We start from the raw sequence: 13446 nt of genomic DNA, 5'->3' as shown, positions 1-13446 counted from the left end.
AGCAATCCACTGGGCCGAGCTCTGTCTGATGTAGTGATGTGCAGTAAGTAACTCCACAAAAATAAACAGGCAGGAGTCTCCAGCTCCGATTCTGTCTCTTCTCTGTTTTTTTCTACTTACATCAGAAAATGTTTCATGTGACACAAACATTGTTTCACGTGTGTTGCACATGTGTATTTTGGACATTTTTTAGGCATTTCTCATTTTGGACAGAGAAGAGAAGACAGAGAAGAGAAGACAGATGGTTTAAAAGAGTCAAAGAAGCCATCTATATCCTCTGTGAATGACCATGTTTGAACTTTTAACACAAACTGTCTGCCATCTATAATCCAGTTTTGAGATCCCTTCCCAGACGCCTTAACGCCCACTCACATCCTGGGCCATCTGACCTCAGTAAATCACATGATGGGGTGGGGCCAGGTTTCACAATTGGTTCACCTGAAACCTTGGTGAACCATACCTGTTTTCACACCTTTGCTCGTGTGATTAGGCAAAGGAACAATAGGGGATCCAGCTAAAACCTTGTCAAATAAACATGATGACGTGATGCAACGTAATAAACATTTATTTATTATGTGTATGTGAACCTGCACATAAAACAAAATGCCAAACAGGTTAACAATTCATGGAACAAATCAAACTGCAAGTAGAAACTGAAAGGCTCAAGTCAGGCTTAATAACAAAAAAATAATTAATAATTTAATTTTACTACAGCAAAACAGACAAGAAAGAAAATGGAAAAATAGAAATTGGAATTGTGATTGAAATAAATACATTCAAAATAATGTTCTAAATAAATAAATAAACTGTTATAAATGTAAATAAAGTCGAAATGAAAATATAGCCTTCTCATCTGTGAGTGAATCTGAAAATTGCTTCAGCAGCCGTAAACCTTTTTTCACAACCAAAAGTTAGAACCAGAAATCACAACCAGAAGTTACTCTTTATAGTTGAGACAAATGAACAACAACAAAAAGTCACAAAAGTCCATTTTTTTGGCAAGTTGCAACGCCCCTTTTATGTTCACCTCTTAATGAGACACCTGAGCCTGCCTCTGAGACACGATCAGATCCAGTCTGGGTGGAATGGGGGAAAGGCTCACTCTCAGAGTAGCTTCCAGTGTTGCTCTGAGTCTGTTTTGGGCTTTGGTCTTGGTTGTGGCCACAATGGAAAATCCTGATTCACACAGATATGTAGTTGTGAATGAGAGGAGTTTCACAGCTCTCAGTGCCAGACATGGCTACTCTTTTGAGACATCAATCCAGAAGGAGCTCAGGTCCAATTTGCCCCACTGCAACTTTAAAGGGCTCTCGGTGGAAACCAGATGTGAGGGCAAAGCAACTTCATTTTCAGTGGGATCCACGGACAATGGGTCCATAATCCAAATGTGTCATTCTCTGGAATTCATTAAATTTCTCTGTCAGTTGTGAAAGGTGCTGACAGACAGAGACACTGATCTTCACCTGAGGGGAGCTTTCCAAGATGTTAGACAAAAGTGGAAGCATGTCCATGCTCTTTTCCTTGGCCATCTTAGTCCACCAAGCAAGTTTCCTCTTGAAAGCATGTTGCTATTTCTCCCTTGAAGTGAGATGTTCAGTTGGTTCAGCAGTGAAAAAATGTCACAGAGGAAGGCAAGCTCAGCTGTGAACTTTGAGTTGGCATAATAGTGTGCAAGAGGAGATTTTTTTTTCTCTGTGAGAAAAGAAAAGACTTCATGCTCAGTTCAAACAAATGCTTGAGGATCAGTCCTCTTGAAAACCATCTCACTTCACTGTGGTGGAGCACCTGGACATGATCTGCTTCTATGTCCTCATAAAGCTTGGCAAAACCTCTGGAGTTCACAGCATTATTTTTAATGAAGTTGATGGTTTTCACACTTACATCGATCACCTCATGGAACTCTGGTGACATCTTTTTTGCTGCAAGGCTTTCACAGTGGAGAAAACAGTGGGTCCATTTAGTTTCTGGTACACGATCAAGAATCTGCCTAATGATGTCATGATGCCTGCCAGCCATTGAAGCTGCACCATCACTGAAAAAACCCAACACAGCTCTGCCAGTCCAGATTGTTCTCAGTGAAGTGCAGCGGAAACCTGAGTGGTGGCTCAGGTTGGTAGCTCTCCACAAAACAGCATGTCTTCATTCAAACTGCTGTCCCAGCAATAACGAACAAAAAACAGTAGCAATGCACCATTCGTGACATCATCTAGTTGCAAAGAGAAGACTACTTTTTATTCTTTCCAGAAGCTGATGCTGTATGTCTAAGGCCATGTTTGTGATACAGTGTCTTTTGAGAGTGGGATGGTCAGTAGCTTCTTTGTAACAGCCTCTTTGATCACCTCACGGCACATATTTACAGTGGCAGGTAAAACTTCTCCGCTATAGTGAAAGACTTTTTACTGTGTGCCACAAGTCTGGACACGAGGTAGCTAGCTTTTTTTTTTTTTTTAGCACATTTAGAGTTACCAGTCTGTGACACAACACACTTTTTCTGCATTTGAAGTCCATTTTCTTTTGTCTTGAAATATTCCACTGGCTTTCTTGCGAGTGTTTGATTTCCAGATGCTGTTTCTTTAAGAGTTGATTCTGTTCATCGTGACTTCTTCAGTCTCAGCTGACTGCAGCTTTCCCTAACCTTATAAACAGTACATTGCACAATCACTGAAACTAGCCCATTGAAAGAACAATTCACTGTGAGGGCAGTTCCTTGATCATTAATATCAAAATTGTCATGACCATTGATCAACAACCACCGATCAGCGGTCCTGAGTACCATTGTAAGATGGTGAAAGATGTACCCTTAGGCCCCCTCCTCAATTCAGAGATGGTCTTTCCCTTTTCATGTAAATGGCCTCCTTGACTCCGCGCTCAAACCAGCATTCCTCCCAGTCCAGGATGTGTACATCCTCATCATTGAAAGTCTCCACTGGCCTGAGGGGTAAATAGACTGCCTGGCCTGAAGAGTTAGCTCTTCTGTGTTGTGCCATCCTCTTAATCAGAGATTGTTCAGTTTTCCTGATGTATGAATCATGGCAATCCTCCTGGCACTTAACGTCATACACTACATTACTCTTTTTCTGTCAGGGGACTCAATTCCTGGGGTTTAAAAACCACAGAGACACGGTCTTTAGTGAAAATGTGTCTCAACTGTTCCGATACTCCTGACACATACGCGATCACTAAGGGTTTCCACTTAGGGAGTGGTTGTCCTTCTCTCCTGGATTGGCTGGAGCTTTCTTTAGGTGCCTTCCCAACTTTGACAAATGTCCAGCTGGGATAAGCACATTTACTCAGGGCCTTCATTGTGTGATGTTCTTTTGCTTCCCTGGTTACTGTGTCTGTGGGGATGGTGTTCACTGTGTTGGTCGCTGGATATTTGTCAACTGGACACATTGCCTTGTCTCTCTATGAAGAAAGGCAATCAGTAAAAAAACTAAACAAACAAACAAAAACAACAAAACTCACATTAAATAAAACAGTCACCGAACTGTTAACCAGTGAGTGCGAGGTGCTTTTTTAAGTGTTTTTGAAAATGTGTTTATTTGTTGTTTACAGATCCAGTGTAATACCTGTACCTGCATCCATTCTGAATGCCTGGAGATGGAAACACGACAGCTCCAACATGCACCGAACACAGAGTGGATTCTTTGCCTTAAATAAGTCCACCGGCAGTACAAACTGCTTACTTCTGTATTTGCTTGTTGTTATAATTGGTGTGGTAGAGCAACAGATATATAATTATTAATAATTATATTATTTATTATGACTTTCCATCACACTTTAACTTTGAGTTGTTGTTTTTTTATTGATATATTTCTTTTCTGACTGTTCATGAATGTCAATAGCTCTATTGTTGTTTCTTATTGACTGTATAGTTTGTAATATGAGAACTTCGATATTGGACAAAGGCACAGCTTTAAAAATGAAAAATTGGGACAATCGTGGCACATGCAGAAGAACTAACACTTTGGGGGGGAAAAAAATTGGTGTACTGAGACAATATAATTTTTTGTTAGTAAATATATATATTTTGGTTTACTGTCCAGTCATAGGCTGGCTGACTCACAGCACTCACAGCAGGCAGACGGACAGCGAATGCTCCAGTTCAGTTCGACCATGAAACTTGTTCAGCATAATACCCTTACCATATTATCTGGAAGAAATGAGAAACTAAATTCTAGGTGCGGCTAGTTTAACCGTGGTCAAGTGAACCCTCAGTCATGGTCAAACATGGTATACATGTATTAACGGTACAATACATTAGTAAAACTGTAAAACTAGTTATCTTTACCAGTTGTATATTTGTGACTCGCTAAATAGTCAAATACACAGCACTTAACATGCCTTTGTCAACCCTGCCATGGGGGTTTTAATTTTTAAAAAAAGTTTGTTTCTAGTAATTAACTCGAGAGTGACGTCGTTCTCAGCTCCGAGTTCCGAGGCCACTTGAACGCGGCATGAGAGGAGTTGTTGGGATTCCCCCGATCAGTTTTGACGGTGCGAACACCAAATGATTTTTTCTAACGCAACGGGACGAAAATCTAACTTCTACCGTATGGTATGTTGTTTTATGCTTTCTTTTTGTAAGTGATAAAGAAGACCAAAAGCTAACTATTCAAGAAAAACCTAAGCTGATTTTGTAATCAGCCTCGCGTTCTGTGAGAGCTGGGATGGGCTCGGTCCCACAGAGACTGAAAGTTGGAAAATTGTTAAGAAAGTGAATGATATTAATAGAGACCCTTTCAAATTTGACGTGACAGCATGTTGCTCAACCTTGTACAAGCAAAAGATCCTCATTTTACTATTTGCGTATTTAGATTTTTTTTGGCAGTGATTAATCCACTCCATTTTTTATAACAGTCTATATTAATTACCTTTGCGGGAGATAAACTGCTATTACCATTATTATGGTGATTAAATATGTATGTATATTTATTGGGTTGTTGTTTCCAAGTTCAGTGTAGCAAGCCGGATGTAACAAAATGGCTGTTACTGCGTAGATAAAGAGGAAGTAAAGTTTAAGATTCCGCAGAGCCGTCGGTGCGTCTGCCTTTTGTAGTTTACTATGATGGCTTGAAACACGGATCTTCTATTGTGCTCTGCATTATCTGTATGTATCTGTTGTGTTACTGTGTACAAAGCAAATTGCCACATCAGGAAATTATAAAGTCTTACTCTACACTTCACACTGCTTCTCTGTCACATTTTAGTAGAGAGTAACTAATGGTATGTGGATCACGTGATTTCCTGTTCTGAGAACACAACCTGATAATAGATTGGGGGCTGTAGTACTTACAGCCATAAGTTATTATCCCACATTATCATAAGCTACATAGATAAACTTGCATTTCTACACTTCTCTCTCTACCACTATGCAAAACAATTATTAATGGAGAACTAAAAGATTTGTTTAGAGCTACTTTTCAGGCAAGACCAGGGTACAGTGCTGTACATTCCATTCCAAGGTATTTGGTGGGTTTGCTGCAAAACAGTAATCCCGCTATACCTTTTTGTACGAATAGTTTAAGGGGGAATAGCACATGGGCTAAGAATAAGGGGGTGGATGGACAAGCACAGGAAGTCAGAATATTTTATCTGAAACCAGTGGAGAAAATGTGGTGTAGACAGCTGGTGTACAAAACACTGGGCCCTTTTGACTACTTTTAATATTACCTATATATTTCATTTTTATAAACTGTTTACCTTGCCTTTTTTCATATCCTTATTTTCAGCACAACCTAAATTTATTTATTTATTTTTAATTTAAAATACTGTATAAACACAACTGACCTACAATCGTACAAAAAACATAAAATCCAATTAAGAAAAACTTAGATTTTTTTATGCTGAAAACCACAAGTTTTTTTTTAACACATATTATATTCATAACTTTAAATGCAAATCTAAATTGTAAATGTGAAAAATTTCAGCACATTTTTTTGCAAACAACAAAGTTATATACTGTACACATCACAGGCCTGACACATTGATGCCTGACAGCAGGAGGTGTATCAGTGCAGACAGCGTTTACATTTCAGTCTCCCTTTTTTGCAGCATTTGTGACATTAGTCACCTCATTGTTTTGACACACAAAACAAATGACTATACTACACACTCCAAACACGCTAAATGTCCCTCAAAACATTCCCCTCTTTCTAAGTGGCAAAATGCCACGTATTACCATGTCATGTGATATGGATCTTTTTGAGGCTAGGTGGACAACCAAGTAACGTGGTCAAACGACATAGCAGTTTATAATTGATACTGTAGGTGTAAGTACTCAAAATCTCAGGCAAGTTTGAATCTCAGTGACCTTGACCTCAAGGTCAGGGGTCAGAGGCTTTTTGAAAATATTGTGAATGTGATAATTTGATGGAAGTCATCTAGGATGTTGAAATTGAGGGCTACCACTGGACGCTTCCAGTATTTTGGTGATTGTTTTCAAAATTTTGACAACAATGTTGTATTAAAGAGTCCTTGAGTAATAAATACTGAAATTCTGAAATAGAAATACATACCTCTACATTCATCAGAAAGAAGTTGAATGAATAATCTGGAGCAGTGGGAGCACAGAATCTGCACCCACAGTGGAGTTATTATTAAACAGGCAATTTATTGCCTGTTTAATAATATAACTATATAAATATAGTCCTTAATAAATTTAGGTAAAAATATTACTATGTTTAATATTGCTATTTCTTTCCCACAGCATCATGATCATAGTGGACATGGAGAATCTGAAAAACAAAAAGGGGGCTGAAGAAAAAAGACCAACCACAGCCAAGGAGGATGTTTCTTCAAGAGGACAAAGCGGCATGGAAGCGCTTACAACTCAGATCAAAGAGCAAGATGATTACAAGGATGGTACATAATGAAAAATATCTAATATTACTTGTATAATGTAATATTACTTTATTGTAAGCCTTTGCATGAAAAAATGTAGTGAAAATTATATGCATTTTAACAGAAGATGCTACTGCAAGCAAGTATTTAGGTTTCCACTGAGGATGGATTAAGTTTATATTTTTGTCAGAACCATCTACTCCTATCAAAACACTAGAAACCAGAAAAAACATTGTTATTACATTTGTGACATTAGTCGCCTCATTGTTTTGACACACAAAACAAATGACTATATCATCATCTTGGTTGACACACCTCTACAATATTACATGGAGATCAGGGTACCTGCTTCCAGTACCTTTGTATTGGCAGGTTAGGGTGGTGGTTCCCATTTTTAAGAAGGGGGACTGGAGGGTATGCTCCAACTATAGTCTGATCATACTCCTCAGCCTCCCCAGAAAGTTTATGCCAGGGTGCTGGTAAGGAGAATTCGTCAGACCTCGAATACAGGAGGAGCAATGCCGTTTTCATCATGTAACACTCGATCAGCTTTTGACCCTTTTGAGGATACTTGAGGGTTCACGGGAGTTTGCCCAACCAGTCTACATGTGTTTTGTGGACTTGGATAAGGCATTCAACCATGTCCCTCAGAGTATCCATGGTAGGTGCTAGGGCAGGGCAATATGGCCAAAAATATTTATCATGATATATATTTGAACATTTGCAATAACAATATAACTGATGCAAGATAAAATACTTTACAACTCCACAACTTTATTAGTGCAAAAAAACCAAATCAATGTATTTTCACTTAAACAAGCAGCTGTTTTTTTTATGTGAAATTCTAAAAATGTATCTAAAAATGTAACAGTGCAAATGCAAATTCCTTGCTGACAGTTTAACCAAAAGACATTTCCAGTGGAAATTGGCCGACATATCCACATGTATAATATCCACAAAATTTAAAAAGAGGTTATACACACACAATACGGTCATATTATGTTGAAGCACAGTTTGTATTACTCTGCAAGGCTCCTGCCTACAGTAGCCATAATGCTCCGACAATCCATCAAGCGGTGTGGGTTCGTCCCTAACAAAAGTCGTACTAAAATATTTCTTGACAGATTTTTTGCTGTGTAAGCATTAAAATTGGTTCAAGGTCAGTAAGCACAACCAGAATTCATAGATAAGGGGCACTGTCGATTTTTCAGAAAATCAAAGGATTGATTTTAAGTGTGCCTTATTTTCCGAAAAACACAGTAGTAACGGCCGCTTGCATGCTGTACCAAAAAAAATGTACTTTGGTGGGTATCTGACGGATGAAAGCCAAACCAGTTCCACACCACTGAAGTTGCACAATTTTTACAAACCAATTCTGGTTCATCCGTTTCATTCAACGATCCGCTTTCGCCCTTCTCATTCTCCGTCGCTGCCATGCTTTTTCCGCCACATGCGTATGAAAACAAAGGCACTGTGCGTGTGCGTTTTACCCATGTTCTATCGCGATATTTCATTTTCTTAACCTTGCCTAACATTAGACCAGTATTACCGTGAACGGTATAATATTACCCAGCCCTAGTAGGTGCTTCGAGAGTGTGGGGTGTCTGGCTCGTTGCTTGTTACGGAAGCATGATCAGAAATCCTAACATCAATCTGCATGTCCTCAGGAGAAACAAAAATCTCCCTTTGACTTCCATTTAGGCTTTTAATATGAAATAAGATGACACTCAGTGAAACAGTGTAAGGGAAAAGAATGTCTCTACAAAGTGTGGCATCTCTTTCTCTGAATCTTCTTAATTTCTGACTTTAGCTTGTTGGTTCAGTGACTGCCAGTCCGGTGAATAACTAATGCAAGTCTATTTAGCACAACCAACCAGCCAACTTGGTGATGTAACATTCTGTAATGACACAGGTTTTTGAGAAGTCGGGGCTACATGGAGTAAATTAGCCTTTACACGTGTAGTGTCTCGTGTCCACTTTAACGCAATCTCCATGTGATCTATATACTTGTAGAATGGATTACCAGATACTTCAGGAAAAAGAATATTAAAACTAACTGGAATGATACATATCCCTGCTTAGTCATATTATAAAACAAAACAAGAAAAAAAGATAACATTGAAGCTAATAATAATAACAATTAAAAAAAACTCTGTCTGAATAATTTAAACCAATTTGAAATTAAAACTAAAATATGAAATATTTAAAGCATAAATTTATAAAAGAATGCAATAAGTAAAACTATTTTACCCTGCTTTATTTAATATTGTGTGAAATCTTCATTTAACGAGATCATTGGATTGCAAATAACAAACACAATTATATTCACAGGGAGACAACTGGAAAGCTTGTTGGAGGATGTGGGCTTGGAGCAGTACTACAGAGAGAAGCTATCACTCAGCCAAGTCCTTGAGATCAATAAGAAGGCCATTACTGCTGGACCATCCAAATGTAAAGCTGATGTTCCATTGCATGTTCTTAAGAAACTGATGATGTTTGATGCTACGGCGAGGAATACTGATGATGACGGGAGCAAAGACTTGATTATTAGTTTTGGAGGTGACGTTCCAAAGTGTGATAATAAATCAGTAAGTACAGACTTAGAGTTTGATGATCTGTTTGACAGTTCAAACTCAGATGATATGCTAAACCCCCTGGACATTATCACTGCTCTCTTTCTGTGTTCTGATGGTTTCCTACAGCAGGAAATAGCACTGAAAATGTCCATGTGTCAGTTCTCTGTTCCTCTGCTGCTTCCCAATTGTGACACCAATCAGTGCACACTCATGCTGTGGGCCATGAGAGACATTGTTAAAAAGTACAGACCTCAGTCTCTGTCAGAATCCAAGGGCTTCATTGAAGACAGAATCGTTCTCTCTGAACTTCCAATGATCTCTTTTGTCAGACTGGGTGAGTGCTCTTTGTCCAAGTCAGAGATGCTAAATAAGCTTCTGAGCAATTCTCAGCAGTACCATGACACCTTTGTTCATCACAACATGGAGTGTGGCAACAGTCCAAGAAGAATATCCAACGGACTGACTGAAATTACTTGGTATCTTCCTTGTGGAAACACAAACATTGATATTTTCAGTCAGCCAGTGGCTGTAGCTAACCTTCGTGGAGACATTGCTTCATTTGAAGCACAATACTCCTTTCTTTGTCAGACATCTGCAGCAGTTTTTGTGTTCTTTGACCATTTGGACGCTGAGTGCAGTCTACTTACCAACCAACACCACAAGGCCCAGATCTTTTTGGTTGGTAACTGCGATAGAAAAAGCAACGAAGATGCTCTAAAAAAAGTAGCTACTGAATTGGGTTTGACTAACAACAACATCATTATTAAGACAAAACAGAAAAACGATGCAGACTTTGTAAAGATTGTGAGAAAGAACGTCAGAAAAGTAATTAGGAGATCAGATATGAAGATCAAAATAGAGCAGATGGCAGACATTGCCCATGAACTGGGAATCCTGGTTGATGAAGACTCTCCAGAGTGCCAGACTGCAAAGACAAACGCAGAAGCCATCACTGCAGAAATTCAAGACATCCTTAAATACAAAGACGCTCAGCTTCCCTGTCAAGACCAAATGTGGAAAGAACTGACCTGCTTAAAACTGGAAGAATCTCAAATTCAAAATGTTCAAAGTCAACTTCAGTTACAGAAAAAAGAACTGCAGAAAAAGCAGAACTCTTATGACATGTCGACAGCTATGACATGTTTTATCGATGCAATATCAAGCCCAGGAACAGAGAGGTTTTATTTCCTGAAATGGATGCGAATGAACCTGGATAACCTGTCTCGTGTAAAACTTTCTGAACTTCAGGAGAAATATAAAGAAAAATGCAAGAACTCTGAGAACAAAGAGGAGATCAAGGAGATTGACAGACAAATTTCCAACAGCTCACTGGGGATTGAACACTTCTTCCGTGAAATGGGTCAGATCTATGAAGCCTCACTGTCCCTTCCACAAACAGATCCATCACGTCAACAGCTGCAGCATCTGCCCAAACTGTGTGCAGAGTTGTTGCTTGATGGATTTCCCCTTGAGCTTGTAGATGGAGATGCATCCAACATCCCTCTCAGATGGGTGAGTGATGTTCTCTCTCAGCTCAGTGACTTGGTGTCTCCAAACAGAAAGATACGTGTAGTCACAGTTCTTGGAGTTCAGAGCACAGGAAAGTCCACTCTCCTTAACACCATGTTTGGAGTGCAGTTTGCAGTCAGCAGTGGTCGATGTACTCGAGGTGCCTTTATGTCGCTCATCAAAATCAATGAAGACATGAAAAATGTTTTAAACTGTGACTTCATGCTGATCATTGACACTGAGGGCTTAAAGTCACCAGAACTTGCACAACTGGACAACAGCTACGAGCACGACAATGAGCTTGCTACACTTGTTGTGGGGCTGAGTGATGTCACCATTGTCAATGTTGCAATGGAGAATTCAACTGAAATGAAGGACATCCTACAAATAGTTGTGCATGCTTTTCTCAGGATGAAGGAGGTGGGCAAAAAGCCGAAATGTGTGTTTGTTCACCAGAATGTGTCCGATGTTTCAGCCCATGAGAAGAACTCACGAGACAGGAAACTGCTCCTGGAACAGTTAAATGAGATGACCCAGGCAGCAGCCAAAATGGAAAAGAAAGAGGAGAACAAGAGCTTCACTGATGTGATGGAGTACAGTCCAGACACTGGGAACTGGTACATTCCTGGACTCTGGAATGGAAACCCACCAATGGCACCAGTCAGTATAGGGTACAGTGAGGCTGTATATGAGCTCAAGAAACACATCATCCAACTGCTGAGAAACTGTGAGTCATCTGCTAATGATATTTTGGAGTGTAAAGAGTGGGTAAAGAGCCTGTGGACTGCAGTAAAGCATGAAAACTTCATCTTCAGCTTCAAAAACAGCCTCGTAGCTTATTCGTACACGAAGCTCTTCACAGAAATCAACAAATGGAAGTGGGAATTCAAAAGAGAAACAAGAATTTCCAATTTTGGTAGAGGTGAAATAAAATCTGAAACATCTGATCTGAATGAATTTCCCAGATCTTTCAAAAGTGAAGCCTCCACAGATCAGAAAAACAAAAAACACAAGGCCAATAATATCTTCATCAGTGTATCCCACTTCCTGAGAACACTTCTGCCACACAGAGTGAGCCATGCATGTAAATCATTAAGTCAAAAAAAGTCTGTAAAAATGTTATTCCATCACTGATCCAAGTTACCTATTCCGTCTCTGACGAGACTACCATACTAGATAAGTTGGCGCTGGCTCTGTGCTCTGTGGTCTGAGATCAGTGACATATGTGCTTTGTGTGGAAACACAGTTAGCATTACCAAATAAATGAGCACTCTCATTTATCATCTTAACAGATGAGATTATCCTTCATAACCACCTCGGCTAACATGTGTGATATACAAAACATTGGTGATGAAAGCTGTGACAATAGGGAGGGGAATGTCTGATTGATTTAAATTGGCATGCTGGACAGGTGAAGGCTCCACCAACACGTTCAGATTAACATCTCTAAAAAATCACTTGCTTGATCAAATGTACAAGTCACCACCTTATTTTTGATTAATATTTAATCCTGCTGTAGATACATATAGTTAACTGTGTCACTAAGCTTTTTTTATTTTCTAAATAAATATCATTAATAATAATATCCTGTCCTTGATTAGTGGAAGAAAATGGAAGGAGTTGACTTTTTAAGTTGACTTGTAATTCTGAGCTGTTATATGTGAGTTCTAGCTGTTGTGGTCTTTTTTTTGTATACTTTATTAATCCCCTGTAGGGAAATTACTCTCTGCATTTAACCCATTCACCCAGTGAAGCAGTGGACAGCCAATCCAGCGTCCGGGGAGCATATAATTCTGATGGGTAACATTGTTCTGCAGAATAAGTACTTTGGATTACTTTTGATAATTTTTGTACAATGTCCAAATATTAGTTTTTTATGAGTGAGCTTTTCAGAATGTTTTATTATATGAAAATGATTTAGAGGTGAGAAACATTCAGTAACAGTGCAGCAAGAAGCTTTCAATTTTAATCCTGTCCAGTTTGTCTTTTTAAAGACTGGAAGGGTATTTGTTTTGATTTTTGTTGTTGTTTTTTATTTTTATTTTTTTGAACTGATATTTTACCTTATTACAATGTGATTCTTTTTTTTTAAAGCTTCGATAACCAAATGTAATATATATATATATATATATATATATATATATACACGTGTGTGTATATATATATATACGTGTATATATATATATACGTGTATACACGTATATATATACGTGTATACACGTATATATATACGTATATACACGTATATATGTGTATATACATATACATATATATGTATATATACACGTATATATGTGTATATATACATATATATGTATATGGAGAGAGAGAGAGATGTACACACACACACACACACATTTCTGTTGTTGTTTTTTTTCATGTCCTATATAAATAAAATAGACTTGACTGACATTTTCACAATTCATGTTTGAGATATTTTCTTTTCAGTTCTAATAATATAATTGATACCACACAATTTGGTGTTCTAAATATAGTCCTTAATCAATCAGTCTGCTGA

General features: G+C 38.5%; 1 protein-coding gene across 1 annotated transcript; it reads left to right on the top strand.

The window, feature by feature from the left end:
* Window positions 1-4410: 4410 nt before the first annotated feature.
* On the top strand, window positions 4411-13031 carry LOC134624965 (up-regulator of cell proliferation-like). The gene is made up of 3 exons (XM_063470208.1): window positions 4411-4558; window positions 6710-6864; window positions 9175-13031. The coding sequence occupies exons 2-3, from the start codon at window positions 6714-6716 to the stop codon at window positions 12060-12062; spliced, it is 3039 nt and encodes a 1012-aa protein (XP_063326278.1). The 5' UTR covers window positions 4411-4558; window positions 6710-6713; the 3' UTR covers window positions 12063-13031.
* The last annotated feature ends 415 nt before the right edge of the window (window positions 13032-13446 follow it).

This window comes from Pelmatolapia mariae, linkage group LG3_W (genome assembly GCF_036321145.2).
Source record: "Pelmatolapia mariae isolate MD_Pm_ZW linkage group LG3_W, Pm_UMD_F_2, whole genome shotgun sequence".
In the NCBI taxonomy this organism is placed as follows: domain Eukaryota; kingdom Metazoa; phylum Chordata; class Actinopteri; order Cichliformes; family Cichlidae; genus Pelmatolapia; species Pelmatolapia mariae.
This window is presented reverse-complemented; position numbering and strand designations above follow the sequence as displayed.

Bases quoted from the DNA above. Each gene is read 5' to 3' on its own strand.
- LOC134624965 (XM_063470208.1), top strand. From the start codon at position 6,714: ATGATCATAGTGGACATGGAGAATCTGAAAAACAAAAAGGGGGCTGAA. The intron at 6,865-9,174 runs GTACATAATGAA...TTATATTCACAG, and splicing joins GCAAGATGATTACAAGGATG to GGAGACAACTGGAAAGCTTG.